Raw genomic sequence first — 27,381 nt, forward strand, 5'->3', positions numbered from 1 at the left:
CCCACGGAGGCGGTGGTAAATCCCCGATCCCTGCAGGCCTGTGCCCACAAGATGCCACCAGCGTGGTGCAGCCTGGCAGAAGGGGGCAGCCGCTCGCCTGGGCAGGGCGCAAACACGGGCATTTAGGGGGTCACCCGGGGGGATCCCGCAGCCCCTTTCGCCGCCCCCAGGCAATGAGGCGCCCGTCGTGCGGTCTGTGGGGTGTGGGGGGGAGCTCGGGGGGGGCGGTCAGGGATGCGTAGGCCGTGAGGTGCCGCACCACCCGCGAGGCGCGCGGGAAAAGTGTGAGGTCCCGGCAGGCAGAGCTGTCGCCCTTCGCGCCTGGTTGTTTCTCCGCCGCCCCGCTCAGGCGATCGCCACGGGCACCTTTTCCCGGGAGCAGCGAGCTCTTGCCGGAAGGGGCCCTTGGCTGCACTTCCGGGCCGGGCGGCGGCGGCGCGAGCGGCGGTGGCACCGGCACCATCAGCACCAGCGCACCTGGGCCGGGCCGGAGCGGGCCGGACCCCACCGGACCCCACCTTCCCTCGCGGGCCGGGCGGGCGACACCATGATCACCTCGGCCGGTGAGGGAGCGGCGCGGGGTAGCGTTGTCCGCCGGGGTTTCGCTGAGTCAGGGCCCGTGACTGGGCACCGCCGCAGGCCGCGGGGGCGCCGGCCGCGGCGTTCCGTGGGGCCGCCTGACCCCCAGGGCCTCCCCGTGCCCCTGGGGCCTCCCCGTGCCCCTGCCACTCCCGGCCGGTAGCCGCCGTGCGCCTCGGCGGGAGCGGAAGGCCGCCTGCGATGCCCGGCGGCTCGACACAACCGGCACTTTAAGCCCGGGAGGCGGGGCGGGGGCAGCCCATATCCGGTGCCCGCCCGTGCCCCGTGCCCGCCCGAGCCCCGGGTGGGGGGCTCTCCGGCGGGCTCTCCGGCGGGCTCGGTGGGGAGGCGCGGGAGGCAGGGGCGGCTGCCTGCCTGCTCGCCCGTCCCGGCGGCGGGAACACCCCCGGTATTGGATGGGTGGCCCCGGTGGCTCTGCGAGCTCCCCGGTAGGCACGGGGGTGCTCCTGCTAGCGGAGGGGCTTCGCCTGCCGAAAGGAATAACGCGCGGAGGCGGCGGGCAGGAGGGGATAGCAGGAGGGACAGCAGGGGGTGAGGAAGGGGGAAGAGGCAATCTTGGATGGGGAGGGGGACAGAAAGGCAAGTGCCTTGCGGAGGAAGAGACAGCCTAAAGAACCCAGGCTAACGAAGTGTGTAAAAATTAGATGTTAAACACCGTTTCTGGATCTGAGAACTTCATAGTGTAAAAAAATACAAGACGTATTTTCAGAAGTGCTCAGGCCAGAGATTAGTGCGTGACTGATTGTGGCTTTGTGAGAGAAACAGTGCAGGGGGTAATAATCTGCAAGTAGCTTTCTCCCTCTGAACCCTTTGCTGTATGTTTAAGCTTTATTTTGTTGAGGAGGAGTAGGAATTTGTTTCAAAGGGGTTTTAAAATGGTAGAAATAGTATATGTTGGGTAGGAGTGAGATTGCTTTCTCCTGATAGATCGGGTAAATGCTGGAGCTTTTTCTTTTGTTTTAAAAGTAAAGTCATACATTTGGAGTAGAGTTGCAGAAAACAGCTGGAAGGAGCACTGTGGGGTGGGCTGCTGAACCTGCCTTCTTGCCTAAGGGCCACGTCAAGTGCTTCTGCAGTTGTTGGCATTGACAGGCATGTGTCTGACTGGTTTTAAAAATTCTCTGATAGTGGAGGTTCTACAGCCTTCTGACGCAAAGTGAGAAACTGTCTTACTGTGAAAAATATTTTTCATATCATCAAACCTCAATCTTTGAAGTTCCGAGTAAAGCTTGGTCTTACTATTCCTGTTCACATCTGACACAAAATATCAGATCATTCTCTTTCTGCTGGAAGCTGTCCTGTACATGTATGAACTCTGTACCCTTCCCAGATTAACATAGACTAACCAGTTACAGACTGCCAGTCACCTTCATATGTCCCAGTTCCTGGACCTCTGTGTTCTTATTGCTGTGTTCTGAAATCATAACTCTTAAAATGTGGTGCCCAGCACTGGACACAGCGCTCTGGCTCAGGTGTGTCCATGCCGAGAGAGGAAAGGATTGCATCATATATCTGCCAAGAAACGCTCTCACTTACACATCTCAGTGTGAAGTTTGGGTTCTCTGCCTCCCACTGCAGCCACATGATATTATTGATCATGTTTCATCTTAATCCACTGTACTATTCAGATTCCTTTCTATATTTGTACATTTAAGTTTGACCTGCACACTCTCCTTTTAGATTTGTCAAGATCTTTTGAAAGCCCGGTTTAGCCCTCAGTAGGCTTGCTAGCCTTTCCAGTTTCATGTCTTATTTAGATTTAAAATGGTTATCAGTCTATACAGCAGATGAAAGATTAAAACCATTGAATTGCATTGGACTTTGATCAGATCCTATTCCAGCCCTTCCAGCTGCATGCTTGCAGTCTGACAATAAAACCATCTATAGTCATTCTTCAGACTGAACTCCCCAAATAGCGGTGAGTGTCTCTTTCAGTTACGTCAGTTAAACAATATTTCTGTAGCCGTTTGTACAAATGTTCTGGAACAGCATCAGGAGTCTTGCTAAAGCTGCAAGATATGACAGCTTCTCTGAGGCCTGTTTCCTTGGCATGAAAAAAGTTAGGATGTTTTGACATGATCTTCTTTATGCCCCTTGGGGAAGTGGGAAATGACTTGCTAGAAAGCAGTTGGCAAGCTAGTGATGGAGCTGGAAGTAAATCGCAGATTCTCTGAGTTCCCATCAATAGGTTTTCCTCTAAGAATGATCAGTTTTTGTAAACAGCATACTTTGTAAATTCTGAACTATTTTATATCATGTTTAATACAAACTTCAGTCTGATCTTTGAATTTTAATATGATGATTTTAAACCAGCATTCCAGAGACAGCCTTCTTTCGTGTTCTATTGGCTTTTGAACTAACATGCTCACTTTTGAAAGAGAGAGAGTCCAAAACTGACTATGATCTTCTTTTGCAGCTGGAATTATCTCCCTTCTGGATGAAGAAGAGCCACAGCTCAAGGTAAGCTGTTACATCAGGGAGCAAATAACAGCAAATGCATTATGTTGAGAGCTTAAAATCAGAAATGAGTGGATCTCAATATTAATGGTTGGGCAGCAACAGGTGGGCCTGAAATCATATCTAGCCTGAAGGCTGAAAGGAAGGGGTTAAATAACTTGAAAACAGATGTCAAACTTCCTTGTTTTGAACATGGGTCAAACTGGAGCTTCACATGCAAATATCTCTATTCACCAAATCTGCCAGCTTTCTAATGACAATGGGGCTTTGTTACTTAAAAGTGTTCCAGAGACTGCATTTTGACTATGTAAAATTCAAAGCTGAAGAACATCTCAAGTTTTTAGCATGATTTCAGTGATGTAGAACAAAATCACAGTTACAGTTTTTACTTGGGAGAAAAAAATCACAATAGTAGTAGGAGAAGAAAACAACAACAGAAACTTTACAGTCCATAGAGTATATGAATCCACAGGACAACACCAAACACTCGTGTATTGATGATGCTTGCTAGCTACTTGAACAGTTAACATAGCCCCTTTTAGGAGGGGGAGGTGTAGCATGTAATATTAGTACTCCCCTAAATATTTCGTTTGGAAACACACATAGGTGGTGATAGATCTGAGTGAGCCCTGCTTTTGCTCTGAAGTGATTACAAAGATGATTGTAGTTCCGATATTGTTTATCTGCTGAAGTACCGCATCCAAATAAATAAATAAAGTTGGCTGGCATAGACCACAGGCCAGTTCTGTGTGCTATGCAAAGGTTTCCACAGAGACTTTGAAAACTTTGTATTTTAAGGAATTTCACTTATCAGTTATTTTAGCCAGTCATTCATCACAGAGAGGCCATGGAAAGGAACGTCAGGGTTATCTTACCTGTTAAATGAACAGCCCTTTGTCTGCAAAGGACTTGCAAAGATTAGTGAATTTTTTGCAAAGATCTTTTAATGTAGAATTTGCTGTTGTAACAGGTCGGTGTTTATGATATCAGTCTTAGGTGGTACTTAATTTTTACTGGGGAAAGGTAATAAATGCATTTTTAATGTAATATAACTTTTTATTATTTTTTGTAGGAGTTTGCTCTCCACAAGTTGAATGCTGTTGTCAATGATTTCTGGGCAGAAATCTCCGAGTCGGTGGACAAAATGTAAGAGAAAGCACTTATTACTTCAGGGTGTGCTGCTTAAAAAGAACATGAGAGATGAAGTGGATGTAGTTCTGGTTGCTTGATACTGGCTTGTACAGCATCTAGCTCCGTATTTTCTGCAAAGCATTAATATAAGTGGATGTGAGCTTGCAGCTGTAGTCCCAAAGATGCAAGTTAGATCAAGCTGTCATGTGGCCTTAAAGAGAACTGAGCACACAGGGCTAATGCTTTTCTCTCTCTTCTCTGCAGTGAAGTTCTCTATGAAGATGAGGGCTTTCGGAGCCGGCAGTTTGCTGCTCTAGTTGCTTCTAAAGTTTTTTACCACCTGGGAGCTTTTGAGGAATCACTGAACTATGCCCTGGGAGCAGGTGACCTCTTCAATGTCAACGACAACTCGGAATATGTGGAGACCATCATTGGTAAACAACTGTTGCTGCAAAGAAAAAAAAGCTTTTGTTTTATTAAAACTGCTGTAGCTTGGAGATTTTACATGACATAGCTGCTTTTCTCCATATTCCTCTTCCTCTCCTTGTATTCATTTAAATTGATGCTGCAGCTAATTTTACCCAGTTTATTTGTGCTTGCTTTCTCCTGCTTTGGGATTTTGTAATTGAAGTGACTTGGGAGTTCTGGTATTTTTTTCCTATTCTTAACCCTTATTCTATTGCGAGTTCCTAATAGGAAGATTGCTTTGGGTGTTTATTGTCCTTTCTCTCATTTGTGTGCTAATGTTGTTATCAATTTCAGCATAACTTTGGAAATAAGCAGCTAATAGGTGTGGCTGCACACCTAACTGAGGGGTACAAATATTTTTTTACCTACACTTAACCAGAGAGCAAGTCAGATGTTGAATGCATGTATAATTTGCATATCTTTTAAAAGTCTTGTCTGCTGGTATCACTTACGTTGTACAGGATGTGATGGACCAGGGCTGGCTTTCAGTCTCCTCAGCTAGTGCTTACACTGGAGCTAGGAAGTCTCCTACTGCTGTGTCCTCATTTACTTAAAATATGGTGCCACTTGAACAAAGATCATGGACTTGGTTCCATTTTAAAAATATCTGCTTTGTTTCAGCACTAGAATCAGAGTTTGTTAGGAGAGAATATAAGTATCTTCCACTACTATCTGTACATGACTATGCAAAGGGTTCTTGTGCCTCACCTTTGTGTAGTTCCCCATATGCTGTGTTTTCTGGTAGAATGTGTGTATGCACATACTGGTCTCTTCAGCTGTAAAAAACTGCAAACATCTAGGAAGCTGACCCCCCCTATATTTGTTCAATATCTTTTCAGCAAAATGTATTGACCACTATACCAAGCAGTGTGTGGAGAATGCAGAGCTGCCAGAAGGGGAGAAGAAACCTGTCGATGAAAGGCTAGAAGGGATAGTGAACAAAATGTTCCAGCGGTGCTTGGATGACCACAAGTATAAGCAGGCCATCGGCATTGCTCTAGAGACACGCAGGCTGGACATCTTTGAGAAAACCATCCTTGAATCGGTATGTGCAAGAGACAGGAAGTGCATCTCTTCCAGGTGTGCATCCAGAAGTGACGTGCAAGATCCATGTTGCTATGGAACTTGCCCTGTTTTATATGAACAGAATAAAAGATGAAACTCAGGGGTGTTCGGTTCAACATGTTCATGAAACGCAGAGGAACTCAGGGATATCAAGTGTAGAAATCTCTGAGCTGCGAGTTGCTGGGAGAATATTCCCAGGAAGGTTGGCTATGTGCCCTGTTCTTAAGGTATTTGCTGTCAGCTTCTAGCAGAGATATGGTACTGGACTAGGCAGACCTTAGGTCTGGCGTAATATAAGAACAGCTCTTATTTTGTTGTGCCTGTCATCTGCTGTAATTTGCTGTGGGAAGGGATCCTTAGGGGTAGGTGATTTATTTATGGCAGGCAAAACAAAAAAATCCAGTAGTTGGGTGGGCTGCTCTATTTTCAGTAAGTGGCTGTCTGCAGTCTTAGCCTGCCCTGACTGCAAGGCAGTACAGTCTGGCTTTAACGTTCTTCACTGAGGGTTTGAGGTAAGTCATGTTACCTAGTAATGGCAGTAAGAGAAGCATGCCTGTAGTCACTTGCAGCAGCTTAGCGGTTGTGTGTAATCTTGTTATGCTGCAGCACCTTAATGATACGCCAGACACATGGTTTAAATCCTTTAAATTTTACCACTTTTCAGTTTAGTTGTCCCATATTTTTGGATGTCTTCCATTTCTGTATACAGGAATGATAATAATAAGGCATCCATCTTGCTTTCTCTGTTCTGTTTGCTGTCCTGTACATTTACTAACTTAATTGCTCATCAAAAATCCCTCATTTCACATTACCTGTCTGAGCTCTAGTAACCAAATCTCTTTCTCAGTCTCTAGCAAAAAATACGTGTGTTGGGGATCTTTTCTTGGTGCATGGTTTGTTTTGCTGACATTTTATGTTGGTGCAGTCAATTTCACTGCATTTGAGAATGATTATTTAAACAAGAAGGGTGAAGAAGAGGACGTAGGTAGGTATTGAACTTTTAAATGAATCTCTTACATGTTTTAACTATTGAATTAAATATCAGTCCTCTACCTTTTTGGTAGTACTTTTTCTTTAAACTGCAATACACCTGCATATAAGCTTTTTGAAAAGGGAAAAGAAAACTGAAGGTTTGTGTGTCATGTCTTTTGCTCTGCTTTTTAAAATAAAAAGCTTTATTTTAATTTCTAAATCCTGCTTGTCAGTCCAAACCCAGACTTGATATCCCTGATTTTTATTTCAGAATGATGTTCCTGGGATGCTAGCCTACAGCTTGAAGCTCTGTATGTCTTTGATGCAGAATAAACAGTTCCGTAATAAAGTCTTAAGAGTTCTAGTTAAAATCTACATGAATCTGGAGAAACCAGACTTCATCAATGTGTGCCAGGTAAACTTCTCAGAGTGATGTTTAAAGATCAATCAAAAGTTACTCTTCTTTAGATGTATTTGGCTTGACATCTGCCTGATCTCTGTTTTTTTATTCAGTTAAATGAAATATCTGTCCCTGGTTGCATGCTTCAAATATAAATCAAAGTGAAATCAGCTTGGAAAAAAGATGCGAATATCGCATATTCGGTCAATTTATAGAGAAAGAAACACATTCGAAGGCAGTTTAGGGACATAGACAACTCTGACAGAATATTTTAAGCCTATCTAGGGAGTATCAGATGGTAGGTTCACAGCTTGGAATTCTATTTATTCCTCCAACGAACATTTACAGTGCTTTGTTTTTTGGTAAGCCATTGTCTGAAAGTGTTTAGACAACCAGTTGTGAAGTTAGTCAGATGTTCTCAGGCCTTTACCAATCTTGGTATGCCATGTACATGTGACTCAGGAGTGTTATGCCTGTTCCATTTTAGCTGAGACATCCCTACAAAATGACCGATGCTTCTTGAATGTGCTTTTGAAATTTCTGTGTTTAGTAGGACAACATTGTCAGCTTACAAAGGTAAAGCTGCAGAAATAGGAAGGCTTGAATGATGTGTCTTGAGTTTCTAATACTTGGTCTTGTTTTTAAACTGTTCTATGAAAACTCTTCAAAGATTTCTATTATCTCCTATGAGAGAGGGAGACTTTTTCTTTCTTTGAAGGGGTGTTCTGTGGCAGCAGCAGATGAGGGAAAGGGGAAATAGACTGTGTCCTCTCATAGCGTTACTTTTTCATTCTGAAGTACGTAATGTCTTCTCCTGATGTTTTTTCTTTCTCCTGATGTTCTTCCCTTCTTCCTGCTCAGTGCCTGATATTCCTGGATGACCCACAGGCTGTGAGTGACATCCTGGAAAAACTGGTGAAAGAAGATAATCTTCTCATGGCCTACCAAATTTGCTTTGATCTGTACGAAAGTGCTAGCCAGCAGTTCTTGTCTTCTGTGATCCAGAATCTCCGCACGGTTGGCACTCCCATTGCCTCCGTGCCTGGATCCACCAACACCGGCACCGTCCCTGGATCGGAGAAAGACAGGTGAGGAGACTGGCTTGAGAAGAGGCATAATTGTTCGGTTACAGTCCTGCTGTGATGGACCCTCCTGGTCTGTGTGCGGATGCCCATTACAAGCAATAGAGTTACTCCCCTTCATTTAAGTCAGGGTAATAGGCAAGACATGCTACTTGACCAGGCAAAATTGTATATTACCAGAATCCACTGTTGTTTGAAAGAATACATTTTCCTTTGCAGTTGATGTAAGCATGGTGCAGTGACTGTGGCTTAGCTCATGAGCAGTAATTCATTAAGCCATAGTGTGAATTGCTTGGGAACAGTTTGATGTTGTGTGGTCTTTGCAGCAACTTGTAAAGCTAATGAAGGGGAGTTCAAGCAAAAAAGATCAACGCAGCTGTGCGCAAGTTTGGTTTCATGTCATAGCTTGTGGTCTGCTACCTGCTTGTGGGAAGAGTGAGCTCAGATGATACTGTAGTGTTATACACCCTTTTGTACTTGCAGTTAAAAAGAGTTAGTTCACATCTAGTCTGAGTTTTGTTAAAGTCTGGACATTTAAAACTTGTTCAGTGATCAACTTCACTGAATCTTAGCTGCAGGAAGCTGCTGTTAAGAAAACCAAAGATGGCACTAACCATTCCACCTTCTTTATTTCTGCTTTTGATGGCTTACAGGTAATTGACGTTCATAGTTTTGTTTTAAACCCTCTGTTTTTAGAGGATTCGCCAATCCATACTAAGCCCAGCTCAGGGGCAATGTGGAAGAAGTTTGTGCTCCATCTGCTCTTTAATCACCAGAACTGTCATGTCTGTTTACTGTCTTTACGTGTCTTACTGTCATTTCTCTGCACTGTCTTTGATAGCATGTGATGGAGAATGCTGCCTAGATCAAGGCTGGTTAAATATAAGGGCTTATGCAGCTGTGAGGAACAGGGGTCTAAATGCTTTTGAATCAGTGATACAGGCATAGCAAGCATTCTCCTCCCCTTTTGCACCGAAATAAAAGGAAAGGCACAGAATAATTTCCATCAGCCTGTGAAACATTAGGACAAGGTATTAACAACAGCTTAATATGTTTAATCTCTATTTCAACACTAGCATCAATCCTAACAGTGATGAGCTCAAGGCTTCTGGGTGAGGATGTAATTATCCTTGCTGCCTTGTCTGTTGACCTTGTTTTCTCACCTGTCTCTGCCTGTTCATTCCCTACAAGTTTGTTTTCCCTATACATGAAATAAGAGGGTGGGGTTTTCTGGACCTTTATCTTCCAAGTTCCCTGAAAATTGAACTGGGGAGGAGTTGGCTTCTCAGCAGTGACCTCCAGATATGCAGCCCTTGTCCTGTCCTGTTTCCAGTCATCTCCAAATCCCAGGCTCCTTTTTCAGGACAGTGCTCAGCCATAATTACAGTGCTTGACTAGTTACGAGTGATGAACTGGGTTGCATTTTTATTTTGTTTCAGTGATGCTATGGAAGCAGAAGAGAAACCAGGAAGCAGTTGTGCGGGGAAGTCTGCAGAAGTTGTGAGTGCCGTTTCCAAAATATACCTTGCTTAGTTTTACTTATGTGTCCACTTTGAATCCTTGGGGTTGCTAGATTGGTTTGGCTGATGAAGAATGGAATTCCGCTTCTGTCTTGCTTGGAGACAAGGTGAGAGATGATCTCTGAGGACCAAGTGTCCGGCAGTCTGGAAGTCCAGCAGTTCAGATACTGAAAGTTATCTTTTAGGTAACTAGATATTAGGGGGAGAGTGGGAAGTGGGTAGGTTTGAGTGAGAATTACTGAGCCCTGAAAAAGGGGACAGAAGGATCTAGCTCACATGTTTGCTTTTTGTTGATATTGAAATAATTAACTCATTCCAGAAGAAAGGGCCTGAAATCTGACTGCTGCTGAGAACTTTAGCTGATGAATTAGATTGATGTGGGTTTTTTTCTTCTCCATCTGAAATCTGGCTGTAGTTCTGGTTGGATAGAACTGATGCTGTTCTGCAGGAACGGCAGGAGGGGATGCTGACATAACGTAGTTTCTTTTCTACGGAGGAAGGTGGTGGCTGTGTTGCTGGGCCACCTGGTTGGAATCTTTTTGTTTAGTTTTTTTTCCCACGTATTGGAGAAAGTGAGTTTACTTCTTACATGCTTAAATGCAATTGTATGTGCATGTTGAATAGCTAATGCAATTCTGGGAAAGTAAAACCCAAGAAAAGTTGGTGTTTTGGTGGTTTTGTTTTTCTTTTTTCCACATGGTGCATGTTTGCAAACTAGGCTTGGGAATCTTGGAGAGTCTTACAGATCACTTAAAAATTAATCAGGGGCAAACAGAAGTGTTTTCTTGAAAATATATTCCACAAGGAAAACAAAAGGGGTCGAGTTTCTTGCCCCATCAAGGAACCTGTAAACAGGGCTTTTGTGCAGGAAAGGTGCCTTGGAACCGTTCAGTTGGCATTGCTGGCTGTGCCAAGGGACAAGTACATACAAATGATCTATGTGGCCAGAAATGTTCTTGAGCTTAATCTTCCACAATATGGAATGCTGACTACAAAGAAATAATTGAGGGGATTAGTTTAGGGGTTGAACTACTTATGCTTTCACCCTGCTTAGAAGGGACTTCAGTTGGAACTTAATCGGTGGAAACTCTTCTATCATGAGGAAGAAGGAGGCTTTCTCAGGGAGCTCTGGAAGATGACTGTATTAGAGATTCCTAGTTCTACTAGCCCTTGTTCTAAATAAAGCCTGTAGCTCACAAGAATGATGCTGCAGCTCAGCAGGGCCATGCAAGGTGTTGTGGCTTTGTGGTCCTCTCCATTAAAACTCCCATGGAAGTACAGGTTCACATTTATAAAAGTGGTTTGCTCTTGCAGGAGACTCATTGTATCTGTAAGGCCAAACAGTAGCTTACAGGATATCAGATGTCACTCATATCCTTTTTCTTTCAATGACAAAATACATTTGTTTTCAAAGAGTCTCTTCTCCCATATGCACTGTTGTGCACAAAGGGACTTGATTATCTCAGAGTTTTGGGCTTGTGCTGCACGGGCAGAAACAATGTCCTCTTAGTCCTAAAACCTATCAGGTTTTGGAATATGGTGATGGGAACATACCAGAGTGGTTTCTCATTAACTGTATTTTAACAGCGCCATAGTTGGGTTCTCATGTTTCTTCTCTTTGCTTGTATGTGAAGAACCCAGAGCCTAAGGACCAGATCTCAAAAATGATTAAAATTTTAAGTGGGGAAATGGCCATTGAGTTACATCTGCAGTTTTTAATACGAAACAACAATACAGACCTCATGATCCTCAAAAACACAAAGGTAAGAGGCTTTGTTAGATATGGTTGTCTTGGATTCATCTAACTCATCCTGTGTTTGTTTTGACCACATTGTGGTTACTTTACAACATCATCTTATATTTTAGCATGGCCTCCCTGGGTTTTGAGGATGCAAATCTGTGTTTTAGTCATGATAAATTAACATTTAAAACTTGAACCTGCGAGGCTGAAGAAGAGCTGATTACACCCAAAGAAGGCCATATAATCAGATTGTTTCAATTTACAGCTAGTATGACCTAATGACAGGCTGGTATTAGTGTGTTGATTTTTGTTGTTGTTGTTTTTGATTGGTTATGGAAACTAACTCTTTTCTCCCCCCTTTTTTTGGTGGGTTTGTTTTCCCTGGCCACTAAGATGGATGAGCTCACCCTCCAGCTCCATGACTGATCTATTGCAAATGCTGCTGGTTGGGGACGGAGGGAGGGACTCAGCCAGGACTGTAGGTTACTGTATGTTGGTTAAGGTGTTATGTGAGACCACACCTTCAGCTTGGCTAAAGAAATCCTGTTATGTGCTCAGACACTAATATTTCCACACAGCAGACAAAACCAATTGCATACTGTAATGTAGGCAGTGCTAGTGAATTGAATAACTGATTTTGTTTTGGAACATTTTACTCAGGCATGGGCAAATGAAAACTTACAGGTAAATTAAATTCTCTTAAGCTAAATGATTATTAGAAAGCATAGGAGAAGTTTTTTATGTGTGTGAAATGAAATGCACACCATAGGCAAAAATGGTAGGGGATGCCTGTTGGTGGGCTCATCTAGGAGGCACTTCAAATGTATTGGAAATCTTTTCCATGTGCTGGGTAAGTGCTTGGGAGTGATTCTGCATGGTGTTACAGGGGTGGCCTGAAAATGTCAGCAGTGCATGCTCTGCAGTCCTCAGTTCTGGGAACCAGAAGGCAGGGTTCTCCAGTTGCAAGCTGCAATTGAAGTAATCACATCTCTGACAGAAACTTGCAGAAAGGATTGGCTTGCACTGGAAAGATGGGTTGAGGATATATTAGAATGTGTTAACAATCTATTAACTTTGATTAAAGGGAAATTGCCGGTTAAATTGAGCATAATTACAGTCTGTTTTTCTAGCGTACTGGCAAGCATGTTAAGCAACCTAGGGCATATCTTTTGCTTACTGGTGATACTGATTGTTATTGTTCTTTCAGGATGCAGTGCGGAATTCCGTGTGCCATACAGCAACGGTTATAGCAAACTCCTTTATGCATTGTGGTACAACCAGTGACCAGTTCCTTAGGTAAATCTATGGCAGCGAAGCTCCAATGTCATTTAGAGATGTTGGAGCAACATTGTTGCTCTACTTAGTTTGGTACTTCCAAAAGCGTGTCTGCAGAACTCTAATGGGCTTAGAAAATAACAAACAAAGGAGCTGAAAAGTAATGTGAAGGCAGAGGGAAGAAGCTGGAATTGTTTCCTTTTCTCTGTCCTCACAAACTGGCTTTATCTGACTGCTAGCTGTATGAGCAGTTTGGAGGGTGGAAATCTGGAATTTCTGTTTTGTTTACTAGTTAGAGAATTTCTGAGGTGATTTATATTTTTTGGTAGAGACGGACACTGCTGAGTGACTCTTGGAAGGGAAATGTCAGGGCTGACCTTACGAGGGACTTGAGGAAGGTTCCAGAAACTCTGCTAGAGTTTCACCCAGAGAGTTGATGGGCTGCATATTGAGCAGTTCTCAGTCTTTCACTGAGATTGCCAGTGTCTAGAAGCTTGACTATGACCAGCCAAAAATCAGGGCTGATGAAGGGGAGAGAGGTATAAAGTGGAAATGTGGTTAGTCGTCTTGTCTTCTGGAGCTGCTTTCTAGTTTGAAAGCAGTCTTTAGAGCTGTGAAACCTTGCTTGCAGAATGAGGAACAGGCTGTATGAAAACCTTTGTATAACCTTTCTCTTTTCATCTTCCAGAGACAATTTGGAGTGGCTGGCCAGGGCCACTAACTGGGCTAAGTTTACTGCTACCGCCAGCTTGGGTGTTATACACAAGGTAATGTTGCATTCATTTCCTTCTGGTCAATATAAATGCTTGACTTGTGAATACTAAAAACATTGAAGTGGGGATTCTGAATGATGTGTGCACTCCAGTTTACCTAGTCTATTGCAAGGCACAGCTGTGACATAGTTTGTGTCTCTGCACTAAAGGAAAGCTGGGCTTTATCAAGTCCATCTTGTCTAATATCAGATGCAGTTTATGGCATGTTTTGCTGAGCATCAAAAGGGTGGTAGGATAACATGGCTCAAGGAGAGAGTCTCATCCTAACTCTTCCTCTGTGAGTTGAACAGAGTCAATAGTTCCTAGCTATTATAATTGCAGGTTGTCTATTTCTTAAGTGGTTTTGGGACAGTAGCAAAGTCCTTACTGTAGTAGGTTTCAGTAAGTTTGAATGGTGACCTAAGTAGTGGTCATTTTCTTCAAATTCATTCACAGGGAGGGTATATTTAAAACTGTTTTGAAACAGCAAGAAGTCTTGTGATTGTTTTGTATGCCTCAATCTTCATTAAAGTGCTCTAGTGCATGAATCAGTGTAGTTTCAGGCCAGATTTGTCCTGGTTTAGATCAGTGTCCAAGTGATTGATGAATACTCTTGTACTGTGGTTAATAAAACCCCAATACAGAAGGATTCCTTGCTGATTGTACAGCACCAAAAGGCTGATTTTTGTGGAGAGAGTAATGGCTATAACATGTTTTCTCCTGACTTGTTTAAATATTAAGTGTTTGCATCCACTGTTTTTTCACCTTTCACTTCCCATTCTCTTCCCTCCCTGCTGGGCACTGGACATACAGGGTCATGAGAAAGAAGCACTACAGCTAATGGCAACATACCTACCCAAGGACACCTCTCCAGGGTCAGCCTACCAGGAAGGTGGAGGTCTCTATGCCTTGGGCCTCATTCATGCTAACCACGGTGGGGACATCATTGACTATTTGCTGAACCAGCTGAAGAACGCCAGTAACGATGTATGTACTGGATTCAGTAATGAACCTTTGTTTTGTTGGGAATATACAGAAGGGTGCTAGATAGTTTAGAAGTGGGGGTTAGAGGTAACTAAGACCATGGCAGTAGTGTGATACTTGCACCTCCTGTGGGCCTTAAAAATAAAGTTTGGTTTTAACAACCTATTGCTCAATGTTCAGGTAAGATTTTTAGGAAATTCTTACGTATTTGACAGTGGATCTAGCTTCATCTTTCTTAGTACTTGTATATCTACTTTGTTTTGCTGGTGGACCTAGAGTATTGAGGCACCGTTACTGATTAAGGCTTAGCTGTGAAAGAAATGAGCCACAAAACGCTTCTGCTGCCCTGTTGGTGTATTGCATCCTATACAAAAAGAAGTGTTTTGCTTAACCACTTACTGTTTGTAGACCTCTACAAAAAGTCTCTTTTAGGAATAGATTAGTATTTTCCCAGCGTGTTCCTTTCTTTTTGGGGAATTTCAGACGGCTATTTCAAAAATTGTGTGAACGGATCCTGCTTGCCTTATTGCAAATGTACTGCCTTTCCTGTATCCATTGTTAGAACAAAAGAGGATGCAGACTGTTTAAGTGGGTACTGATTTACTTTTCTATTCAAAAGCTATTACTAGGAAACAATTTTTACACATGGCACAGATTTATGGTTTTACATAAATCACTCAGTGGGAAAAAAGACCTTAAGAATACTAAAAGTCTCTTGTGCTATGTGTAAAGCTTCTGATACTCATTGTTTAAGGGCTTTTTGAACCGCAGTTTCTATTCTATTTTCTGGCTCTTTCATCATTGTTACTGCATGAGGTGGTGAAAGTAGTATTTCTAACAGGTCAAGAGATCGTTTTGGGTGGTTTGGGTCCAAAAGTTTGCAGCTTTTTATTGATGGAAAGATGTCTACTTCAGCTGAAGCCATATTGCTCCCTGTTTTATGATGACTAAACTTGCATATGCTCCTCCAGATTGTCCGACATGGCGGTAGCCTGGGTTTGGGTCTGGCTGCCATGGGGACAGCACGTCAAGATGTGTACGATTTGCTGAAAACAAATCTATACCAGGATGATGCAGTGACAGGTAAATGTTCCGCTTTCAAAGCAAATAACCATCTGAGGCCTTATCAGGCATCTGGGGATTTTTGGTTTGTGGTTCCCCCCCAGGTTATCTGTTAGCAGCACAGATCACCTCTAGGTTGCCTTAGCTGTGTTTTATTTACTGACCTTTTCCTGATCAGCATGATTCTTTAGTTATGTGGCAGTAATGTTCAGAGGTCCTGTCAGGACTGGTCCGTGGCCAGTGCCAAATATTGACAAGACATGCTAGGTCTTTAAACAGCCCCTTATTTTGCTCTATTCTTTCCTTTGTCATATGCTTTTTATTTAGTGTGGTAGATCTCCAGAGCCATGTGCCCTTTTTGGCTGAGATATAGGCTTGGAGAAGCTTGTGGGGGTTAATGCTGCATTGGCAGGAGTTCACAGGAAAATTATCTCAGCAGCTCTTGGCCCAAGGGAGAGAAAATTGAGCTTGGTAGGGAAGAGCACTAAGTTGTGGCTGGTAGGTTATCATTACGAGCACATTTGGCCAGGAGTAATGGGGTTGCTGGGCATGGTGGTGTCCAGAAGTGATCTGTTGGCCTACACCTTGTGTGATTCTCTAGATATATTAATTATATCTATTATTAACCTCATTATATATTTTATATAATTTTAAAACATTTAATTTAGTTATAAATTAGTATAATTATATTATAGTAATATTGTAATTATTTTAATAATGTGATTTATTACTTATAAAATATATTTATATGAAATTTATATAAAATATGTTTATATGAAATTTATATATAATAGTGGTTATAAAAGTAATTTAAAATAACAGTTATAATTCTTTAAATTTTAAAAATTTATAGAATATAATAAAGTATATTTTTGCTATATATTTTAATATCTATATTAATATTTACTGCTTCCAGAAACAGATATTTTGCTTAATTTTTTTTTTTTTTTGCGCTGGCAGGTGAGGCAGCTGGCCTGGCACTGGGATTGGTTATGCTGGGATCTAAAAATGCTCAGGCTATTGAGGACATGGTTGGCTACGCACAGGAAACCCAGCATGAAAAGATTTTGCGAGGCCTTGCAGTTGGAATTGCTCTGGTCATGTACGGGAGGATGGAGGAGGCAGATGCTCTCATTGAGAGTCTCTGCAGAGATAAGGTGTGTTTAGCAGTGACTTAATCCCTGGCCCTTTTGTTACACAGGTGGCCTTCCTGTCCTTTTGTGAAACCTCCAGCTACAGTGGGTTAGCTGTTTGGAATCAGGGGAGTTCTTACACAGGTCTGAAGCGGGCCAGTTTCACAGGTTGCTTCACTCTGATCAAAAATACAAGAACAACCGTGATTAGCTGTGTATTTAGCCCCAAACTCAGTCTCTATAGTCCTGTGAGCAGCAACAAGGAGCAGAATGGGGTGTAATGGTTAAAAGCAGGTGAGGCTTGCTGTAGGTGCGTCATTCTCAAGAATCTAGTAGTAGTCAGTAGCAGACACTGAGTAAGAAGCAGAATGACACATCTGCCAGGTACTCTCTTTGACAGCCTGTGGCATAACAACTTTCCATCCCCCTGAAATTGGTAATGACAGCCCTGCTTTGGTGATTGTCCTGTTTTTCATCCCTAATAAACAATGGAGCAGTGTGGCTACCTGTTTGCAGATTCCAAGCCCAAGAGTGGAACAGATTTAAAGTCAGAATTACTGAGCCCCTGTTTGGATGGATGTTAAGTATTGATGCTTTCTCTTCCAGGATCCAATTCTCCGTCGTTCTGGCATGTACACTGTTGCTATGGCATACTGTGGCTCAGGGAACAACAAGGCTATCAGACGCCTACTGCATGTGGCTGTAAGTACTGTGGGCTTAGGACCACATAGCAAAAATTTATGGTGAGAGTAAGTGCATCACTTTGGCAGGCTTTGTGTCTACAGTGTTAATGTTCTGGTCCAAATCAGACATTGTGAAGTGATGAAAGCTTTCCTTAATCCTAGGGGGAGAAATAACAGGCTCTTCTGACAGTAGGATAAGTAGACTTTCAGCAAGAAAATATTCAACCTGGTATCACAAAAAAGGATCATATTAAAAAATAAAACATGACCCTAAAGTAGTTGGTAATGGGTTTGCAGTGAATAGTCAGTGTAATGATGGGCTGGGGAAAAAACAACTCAAGCTGTAGAAGATGAGGTCTGTCTGCTCTTTGATAGGCTTGCAGTCACAGTGTGTGGACAAGGGTGAGGTCGTTTCAGCTAAGGCTGAACATGATTGTTAACTTTCTTTCTCTATAATTCTGTCTTCTTGATTAATTTGTGTGCCTGACACCTGGCCTGAAATGTTGCACAGTCCTCAAGTGTTTAACCAGATTCTGAATGTCCTGTTTTCCCTTTTGTAGGTGAGTGACGTGAATGATGATGTGAGGCGGGCAGCTGTTGAGTCACTTGGTTTCATTCTGTTCAGGTACAATACCTTCCTTGGTCACTTCTACAGCATTCAGTTTGATGTCTCTTACATTTTGAGGAAATGTGTACGCTATTGCTTTCATGAAATGACTTAAGTGCTAACTGAATGGAGGTTGAAAAGTGAAAAAATTGAGACTAAAACTTGGTTCAGAATTAGAAGCCTTCCTTAATGTTCATGGAATGCTTAATGAGCCTTTCTGTAGGTTTCCAGTCTTACGGCTTAAATGGCTGAGTAGAGTTAAATGAAGTTGACAAACAGAATGCAAAAGTAATATTTGCAGGATTGGGAGTTAATTAAAAATTAAATATACAGTGCTTGTGCTAGGCCTCTTAAAGGCAGCAGTACTCAGAAAAATGTGTCTGACTAATTGCTATCTAAAATGTCCTGGAGGTTGTCACTCTGGTAAAAATAACCTGAAGAAGGTGGTCAAAATAGTTGTTATTTTTTTTTTAAGTATCCACTGTTGAACCCTGATAGGTAACTGGGCTTACGCTGTGGTAGTGTAAGCCCATCACAAAACAGTCATGGTGTTTGCTTTGGTTCTCTAAAGTGGAATCTGTCACTGAATTGGTATTTTGTAGTGCTCTATAGTTCCCTGAGTAAGAGGTGTTTGGTTTTTTGTGTTGTGGGTTTTCTGTGGTATTTTTTTGTGTGGGTGTTTTGTTTTTTTTTTTAATTAGATTGGGGAATTAGAAGGTTCCCCAAGGACTACACCTTCCATCTGTTAATAGAGTAATCCGTGTAGTCTGAGCACTGAGTCAAGCTGCAGCCTTTGAGTATGTCTGAGAGGAGGTAGTGCATACTTGGGTCCAGGACTATAATTTAAAAATCTTTGTTCACATCTTCTTTATGTTAGTGGCAGTCTGTAGATTCATCCTAAAAAGTGTGATAAGAGGTGTTTAAAGCTGGTATTAAAAAACTGGGTTACTGGTATGACCAGTCAGTTCATTAACCAAGTTGTTCCTCACATAGAAATTACTTTGCTCCATTCTATCTGAAGTATATTCAGGCTACAATTAAATGTAGTTTAGAAACAGAACAAATTCTCTCTGTGGGCAGGAGGTGTCTCCCAAGAGCTTCTGCTCTGTTGCTTTCCATGAGCACATATTGTTCCTTGCTGCATAAGCAATCTGTGTCCCTTTTGAAGCCAAAGGGTCTGTTTAACTGTCTTCTGCGTCTGTGTACAAAAGGAAAATTCCATGCAGGCCTTCCATAGTTTCAGGCATCTTTCTTCCAAACAGGTTGTGACAAAGCACTTTTGATCTCTGATTTCAATGTAATTATTCTTTTCAACAAATGCAAAACATAATTGGGCATTGATAGCTCCTACTAAAATGAGAAGCTTTCAAGGCTCTGAGCTAAACCATTTACCATGTGCTGGCATCTTGTTGGAGCAAGATAGTTCTGGGCCTGTTCTCTCTCTCTCTAGCAATGACCAAATGAGTGATATCTTTGACTCTCACCTACTCTCCAGTGGTTCAGACTTTATCCTGCTTCTTCCCTTCCCTTTTGGAGGGGTACGGTCCAACACCTGGTTGCACAATAGGGAAGACCATTCCTTTGTAAATTCCAGTGTCCACCTTACTTGGTAGCAAAGGACTAAAATTCTTTGGCTGATTACCACTGGCTTCTGGAAGCAAAAGGCTTGTGTTAGGCTGTTGTAGCTGCTAACACTTTTCACTTGATAAATTTCACAGAATACACGATCAGTTGTTTTGCTTTAAGGCACAAGTTTTGGCAGGAGTCCTTGGTTTGTCTAGCCCAGACCCCTGTATTAACATGCAGTGATGGAAGGGATTTTCTGCATAGGGGGTGCCACAGATACCCCCCTGCATTACTCTCTCTAATAATAAACCAAAAGCTGGATTTCAATTCCTGGAAAGAAATATTGTCTATTGGTGTAGGGATCTAGAAGCTAGTTTACTTTTACCTTTCCTGTTTGTTGAAACTGCTAGTTAGCACTAATGGTGTGCTCTGGCCCATCTCAGTGCTGCAGGTATGCAGAGATGTAACAGGCGAGTGGGCTGTGAGTTTGTCAGATTTCATGACTAAAATAACATCTCTTTCTTAGAGCTGATGTATGTTCAAGTTTAACTGGATTTACTTGTCTTAAAGGCCACTAGTACAGCACTGAATACTGGCAGGAGTCAGTGATCTGCCAGCTGCTAGGTATACAGAGCTTTTGATTGAAGTGTTTTGTGATGAGAGGTGAGCAGGTCTGTAACACAGCGAGATAAGACCCAGAAATTAATCTTGTCTTAGGTGAAGGAACATGACTGAAGCTCCTGTGAGAAGAGGTCTCGTTAAATTCTTTGTATGGTTCCAGAAAGGGAATGGTGAAGTCAGGATTGAAATAAGAATAAATTTGTTTAATGCAGTCCACATTTTTCTTGGGGAATTCCTGCCATTACTGTAGGGTTGAACATGCTGGAGTTATGAGTTCATCTGCTGTGTTGTACACTACAGCAGCAGGAGTATGCACAGACTTGTGCTTCTGTCTGCTCCTCTTATAGGAATAATAATATCCATGTAAGGGTGGAAGGTACACAGTCAGAGAGTGGTAAATTTCCTTAAAAGCACCTTTGGTGAACATGACAGAGCTCCTGAGAGAGCTATAGCCCGCAAAGTTACTTTGTGTCATAAATACCTAGTTTTCTCCTTTTGTTACAGTTATCTGTGAATAAATGTTGCTTCTCTTGGATTTGAACTGAAAGTGTCATAAATGTCACAAAGCCAGCTATTTTTAGGTAGTACATTTGCATAGCAGAACATTCTGTAAGGCTTTTCTGTCCTTGTTTACTTCTGTGAGTCTTGCTAGCACATACATGCAACCCTGTGTACACTCAGGAGTACAGCTTGGCTTTCATGGCTAGAGTTAATGAAAGCAGCATGGTAACAGTAAAATGTGATAGAACGTAATGTAATAAAACATGACATTTCATTTTTAAAGCAACAAGGTTTTGTTTTAACTTGAAGATTAACTTTTTAAACAGACAAATTTTTAGTGTCTCCCCCCCCCTTTTTAATTACTGGAAAAGGCCGCAAAAGAATATGTGTGGCTACTTCATTGTTCAAACTTCATGAATCAAGGTTCAGATAGGATTTTCTAGGCTAGGTTATTAAGTTTTGCCTAAGAATTGCAAGATTAAATTTTCTAGTGTTATGAAAGATATCAAATATTCCAGTTACACCATTCAGTATTTTCCTTAGCATGTGATTTCTTAAGAGAGTTTCTATATTCCTTAACATACCAAGTGAAAACAGTCTGTAGTTATGGCTGTCTTAAACTCCAGCTGATACTTAGTGACTGCAATACCTTTTATCTTCTCAGATAACTTAACTTAAATGTTAAAATGAACTTTCAGCAGTGTTCAGGTGTTTTCTTCCTATGTTCTTTTCCAAATTCGTCTTTGTTGTGTAGAGCAAAGGTGAAAAGTTGGTGAAATTCTTGCTTCTGCAACAGGATCACTAGCTATATTTGATCAGCAAGTGCTCAGGTACTTTGAGGGTAAGCCACGTAAGGAACGCTTGGTGGACTCTGTGCATTGCTCCAAACATCAGCTCTGGTGCAAGAGTTTTGAAGGGATTAGGGGAGCAGGGGTTAATGCTGCTATAGCAGTTACACACTTGGATGTTGGATGCATGCTTGCCTGGCTGTGTGGACATCTGCAGGCAAGTCGCTCTAGGGAGCAGAGCAGTAGCAATCATACTGCTTGAGTTGTAGAATACATTGTGGGGTCCTGTTCATATAGCACAAAAATTCCTTGTTCTATTCTTGGACTCCCTAAAGCTTTCGAGGGACCACGTATGTAGAATTGAAGCCTATTGACCAGCAGTGTTGCTGCTGTTAATTCTGATTTTGCTGGCTCTTTAGGAGTAGTCCACAGGTCTGCAGACTGGGGATCGAAAGCACAGCTTGCTGCGGCTATAGGACTTGGTATGGCTTTTTTTTTCGCCCTCTCTGCTTAGTGCCTTACAAAAATTAGGCACTAGTTAGGTATTTTGTGACTGATCATTTTCATGCCACTATATTAAATTATCAGAAAATGCTCTGGTGCAAGAGAATTGTTTCAAAACCATCTCCTCCTTTCTTTCTCTTCACAACTAGCAGGACAGTCAAAATAGTACAGCATAAAAACCTGAAGCTATTTACATCTTTTCTCTTTTTAAAAATGGCCACCTCTTAGAGGAGACACTTAAGTAAAATGTTATTGCAAAATCGTACAGAGGCATGAGTAAAGCTTGAGATGTTTGGAGATTGCAGTGTGGATGCAGGGCTGCACAATAAGCTGTATTGTGAAATAAGAAGAGTGATGTATTGACTTGGCTACTGTAATGTGTTTCTGTTCTCACAGTCCTGATATTTTTGCCAGTGATCACAGATAGCAAACTTACCGTACTGTTGACGTTTATATATTAGTCCTTCTTTCTATTAAAGGGGTTTATAACATATTTATCATGGCTGTTGGAAAACAGCATTTAAGGTGCTTGTGATTTCTGGTCAGCCTTTTTCTTTTTTTAAGACTACTATGATGAGGTGGAAAACAGGATAAATTTAAAGTGGTTTACTTTTCAAAACTGGAAAGAATTATTTTTATCTCAATTTTTGCCACTTTAGATCATGACTTGATCTTTGTATTGCAGTGAGATGTGATTGGTTTATGTAGTCAGCTTTATTTTTGTATTGTTATATGATACAGCAATGCTGCAGTGTATCTAAACACATTAGTTTATATATGAAATGAGGAGGTAGATGTAATAACAAATCTGGTTAGGGAGAAGGCTTCCACGTGTGATGCAGCAGTGCTTGCAAGTATGTACTAAAAAGGTTTAATACTGTTATAGCAGTCATTAAAGTCCAAGGGAATAAGAGCCATGGGGAAGCAGGACTTAAGCTGTGGGATGCTGCTTCTGCCTTGGTGCAATATTGTTGGGAAAAGGCTAAGGGCAGGAGAGGGAACAATGCAGCCTCTAGAGAGTCCTGAAAGGAAGATACAGTCTCAGCTGATAAGTGTAAGCTACCCAAACATGGAGAACTTTGCATGGCTTATGTTCAGATCTTCATTTTAGGATGATGCAAGCGAAATAGTAATGTTTCCTGCTTTTGTATTCTTTGTGTTTACATAGCCTTTGATATTTTAACACATCATATATTTGTTTTAAAGCAAACACAGATCAGATATTTGGACTTTGTTCCAGGAAGACTTGGAGAGTTTTTCTTCAACTCCTACAACCTACCTTTATCCAGTAGGCAGATGGCAGATCATCTGGGTAATTGAGTATGAGGCTAACAGTCGCTCTAACGTGATCTGTACCAGTGACTTTTTCAGTGTATTAATTGTGAAGAAGAATAATTTAGTGAAACACACCTGCTTGTTAATTCTTGCATAGGAAAGATTAAAAGGGGTTTGTTTACCCTCCAACCCATTTTATCTTTGTCTTATTTGATCTTCTTTGGGAAGGAGAATGAGGGTCCCTTTTAGTGAAAGGTTACTATTAATACAAATCTTTTTATAATCAGGATAAGCCTTAGAATTCAGTGAAAGTCTGTTTGGATTTGACAATGCCTTTATCTGCAGGTCTGAAACTGGAAACAGCTGTGTGCCTTCACTGACCAAACTAGCGTACTGGAGAAGTCCCTGGGCATCTCTGGCCAACTAATCTAATTTCTAATGAAAATTGTAGCTGTGCGGTTGGATTGCACAAATACCTTCAGTGTTTCAGACAATACGCTATGATGTCTTGCATTAATTCATTCCCTGCTATTGTTTTATTTTTGTTCTAGACTATTTGTATGCATGAGATTATGCTTCGCAAAATAGGGCTCAGAGCTGTATATCACTTGAGAGCTTTTGAAATTCTCAGCAAGTGTTTTAACTCCCTACTGTAAACTGGAATGTCTACACAGATAGGTAAATTAATATCATTGGTTTAAATCTGGGATAGGTTCTTCAGCCTAGCTTGTACCCCACTGAAAACTCAAAAGTATTCCTTCAGGAAATGAAGTCCTTCTTAAGGCCTAAAATTACTGCGTATAATCATTCTATAATCTTGCGTATAAAGATTTTCAGATCACTAAATCACAGTGTGCATGAGAAGAGGTAGAGAAACCAGTCTAGCATGTTTCCCCCACCACCTCTAGTTCCAGAAAAATATTTTGTTTCTCAGATTATATACACTAAGGGTTTTGAAACTAAACATTTTAAGCAGTGCAGTTTATAACTAAATTGGTTGTCTGACGAGATCCTTGATTTTGCTTTAAAACTACTGTTCAGCAACTGAAGCTTCAAATTAAGTAATAAAAAATGGTGAGATTCTTTGAGCCGTTAAATGAAGTTGGATTATTTTTTTTTATGGCAAAAACTTCCTGTTGTATTTTATTAGGGAATATTGATGTGCGTCTTGCAGAATAAAAGGCTCATTTGTTGTGCAGGGTTTAATGAATTTGAAAATGAGTTGCTATCATCTGTCTAGAGCATTTGTAAAGAGGATCCTTCAGAGAGCAAGAAGCTCCTAATTTTTAGGAGTGTGATGTTGTTTTTCAGAGATTGGAAAGGACCTCAATACCTGGATGCAAGGAATTGTAGATGTGGCTAGACAAAAGGGTGTGTCATAAATTATTAAAAGTAAGGGTAAAAAATGGACATTTCAGCAAGTCATTTTACCTATTTTTGTAACTAGCTTCCCATTTAAAAATGGAAAAGCTTCCTCTCCTATTCTGCAGGGCAAAAGCCTTTCTTTGCAAGTGGAGAAAACAAGTGCATCTCACGGGAACAGACACTGACAGTAAACACAATGGTGTCAAATGTCAAAACAAAAATATGGAAGTTACTTCTCTTCTGACTCTTGTTTTTGCGTGTTGATGGTTACCTAGAGAGCCAGAGGGGAAGTGAAACAAAGGAGTGCTTCTTAACAGTTGTACGTAGGCATCTTTATCAATTTAATGAAAGAAATCTAATGCTTCATGGTGATATTAAATCAGTCCTGAGAACTGGCCAGAACTCTGGGGCTCCTGGCTCCAGCTTGCAAGGCAAAGAGCCAGAAGAGCTCTGGCAAGCATCTTGCCCCTTCAGGCTCCAGTGTCCCAGGTTGTTCAGTATGCCTTTACCAGGTTTACTGTGCTTGCATTACTTTACCTTTTAAGGCTGATGTTACATATGACTGCCTAGAAAAAGATTAAGGGGAGTAATGCTTTTGCTTTCTCATACCAGCTTGCAGTGCTGTGGATTTTAACACCAGAAGAAAATGGTGTAGGAAAATGATATTTTCTATGAAGCGCAATAAAAAAATCAGTGTGCCACTTGTATGCTAGTGAACAACTTTATTGCATCAGTCTCTCTTCTCAGCGCCTTGACTTCTGCTTAACACTGGATTTTTTTGAAACTGTGTTCTGATACATTTGAAAATTGATACTAGTATGGCCAGGTGTGATGTGGTTAGGAAGAGTCTTTCTTACACTTGGAGAATACAAGATAAGTGATGAATAATTTTTTTCTGGTTGCCCAAAATTTTTCTGATAGGATCTGAACTAAAGGCTTGCAGGTTATAGAAGCCCAGATGATTTGGGACTGGCTTCACAAAATGTGTTCTATATCACCACAGTTGAGATTAGCTGAATTTCTTGCTTCTCTGTTTCTTAGGGTGGCTTAAAGGTTGGGATTTTGTTTGTTTGTTTTTCCTTTGTTTTGTCTGGGTTTTGTTGTTGGGGTTTTTTTTGTGTGTTTGGTTGAGGTTTTTTTTAGGTATCCCTTTATTTGCATTTCAAGGCTTCAAACGCAATTATTTTCCTTTCTGCAAGACTGCTGAGGTGGATATATTTATAGGTAGTCCTTATGTCCATGTCTGTGCTGTAATTTTTAATTAGATAGGCAGCAAGAACATTGACTAAATAATCTCCTAATGTATTTTAAATAATTAAAAGAAACAAAAAAATGCCATACTTGTCCATTGTTGTTCTAAAATGTATTTCTTCCCGTAGGGCTTGCAAGTTGCAGATCAGCTTTGACTTTTGTCTGTCTTACTTCTCTAGTAGTTAAAATAGAAATGAAATATGACAGATAAAAGTTTCTGTGATAGTGAGGAAAATTGAACAAGTTAACTTTAAGTTATTATTTTATGTAGTATATAGAGGCCATAGAGGTGGCCAGGTGGTTGTTTTGGCATGTGCCAGATTCTGAAAGAATTGGGAACATTTCAATCCAGAGAAAGGAGTGTATTTTTTTTGGTTTTGGGGTGGTTGGTTTTTTTTTTTGTTAAATGGAAAGTGCATGACCCCTTTCTTCTGTAAAAAGGTCTTGTATTCTGCTAGCAAGTGACTGCAAACCTTTTATCAATTATTGTTTGGGCTGCTACTTTTATGAAGGAAGCTGGAAGCTATAAAAATACTCTGAATTCACATCCAGCATGTAAAAATATACCTTATATTCTGTTACTTACAGATGGTGCTTGTGGATCTAGTCCTGAGCCTCCTGTCTCACTTCTCAGTACCATACAAGCAGTGTTGTCCTTAGTTACCATACAACATACTTGTGCTTTCTTACAGTAGCTTGCAGTGACTCTTATTTTCAATCATATCTTGCTAATGAAGGTAATGTCCTGTTCAAATCTGTTCTTGTAGATACGGTTGCTAAAACAAGATCTCTGCAATCCATTATGCTGTCTTTTTATTTCATAGTTCTGCATCTTCTCTCATCTTTCTTCTCCTTTTGTCTTTAGGCTTTCCAAGACTGTTACCTGAATTCTTAGCTTGTTTGCTTTGTCAGTGGACAAGCAATTTCTTTTTATGCTTAGCACATTAAATGGAATGTGCACGTTTTCTTGATGTTGTGTTTCTGTCTGTGGGGAAATTTCCTTTCTCTGGAGTTTTGATTAGTCACTAGTCCTTTTGATTGAGGATTATTGTTGCTGACTAAATTTAGTAACTGGAGCATGTTGAGCTTCTATTTATGGTTACTAAAATCAAGAAATCTATATGCTGGCTTGACAAAATACATTTTTGCTGGGTGAGGCTTTTTCGAGGGTTGTTTCCTGTTGGTGGAGTCTATTAATTACAAAGAGGCATTGGAATTGTTCTCTGTGGGACACTTAGGGCAAATCACTGCTTGTGTCATTGCTCATTGTAGATTGGCAGTTGTACAAGAACCGGGGCAGACAGAAGGGAACTGAGTTACCTGTTGCTCTTTCCTCATGCTATGAGCCAGCTGCGATGTTCCTGCTGGAAAGGGAAAATCTAAGTTGTTGCTGAAAGTAAATGATTGCTGCCTGCTGTATGAACAGTTGTTGTTTAATCGGCGTGGATTTATTTAAGTAGCAAGAGAACTTTCAAAGGTGACTGCTTCTTGCTCCCTGGCTGCTGGGAAATAACCCTTCAAGAACAGTGCTGTGCCTGGTTGCTCCTTGGTGTTACTCCTCATGAAGGCTGGTTCCTG

At 41.3% G+C, this 27,381-nt stretch overlaps 1 protein-coding gene across 1 annotated transcript in view; it reads left to right on the plus strand.

The window, feature by feature from the left end:
- Window positions 1-388: 388 nt before the first annotated feature.
- The window catches only part of PSMD1 (proteasome 26S subunit, non-ATPase 1), a 76,126-nt gene continuing 49,133 nt past the window's right edge, over window positions 389-27,381 (plus strand). Inside the window, exons 1-16 of the mRNA XM_075099053.1 lie at window positions 389-563; window positions 3,017-3,060; window positions 4,130-4,203; window positions 4,453-4,622; window positions 5,496-5,701; window positions 6,965-7,108; window positions 7,955-8,181; window positions 9,615-9,675; window positions 11,330-11,458; window positions 12,644-12,732; window positions 13,400-13,478; window positions 14,277-14,450; window positions 15,419-15,530; window positions 16,470-16,666; window positions 17,249-17,344; window positions 17,886-17,950. Of these exons, the coding sequence (XP_074955154.1) occupies window positions 548-563; window positions 3,017-3,060; window positions 4,130-4,203; window positions 4,453-4,622; window positions 5,496-5,701; window positions 6,965-7,108; window positions 7,955-8,181; window positions 9,615-9,675; window positions 11,330-11,458; window positions 12,644-12,732; window positions 13,400-13,478; window positions 14,277-14,450; window positions 15,419-15,530; window positions 16,470-16,666; window positions 17,249-17,344; window positions 17,886-17,950 (1,883 nt within the window). The 5' untranslated portion in view covers window positions 389-547. The remainder of the gene's footprint in view (window positions 564-3,016; window positions 3,061-4,129; window positions 4,204-4,452; window positions 4,623-5,495; window positions 5,702-6,964; window positions 7,109-7,954; window positions 8,182-9,614; window positions 9,676-11,329; window positions 11,459-12,643; window positions 12,733-13,399; window positions 13,479-14,276; window positions 14,451-15,418; window positions 15,531-16,469; window positions 16,667-17,248; window positions 17,345-17,885; window positions 17,951-27,381) is intronic.

Source organism: Phalacrocorax aristotelis, chromosome 7, assembly GCF_949628215.1.
Source record: "Phalacrocorax aristotelis chromosome 7, bGulAri2.1, whole genome shotgun sequence".
NCBI classification, from domain to species: domain Eukaryota; kingdom Metazoa; phylum Chordata; class Aves; order Suliformes; family Phalacrocoracidae; genus Phalacrocorax; species Phalacrocorax aristotelis.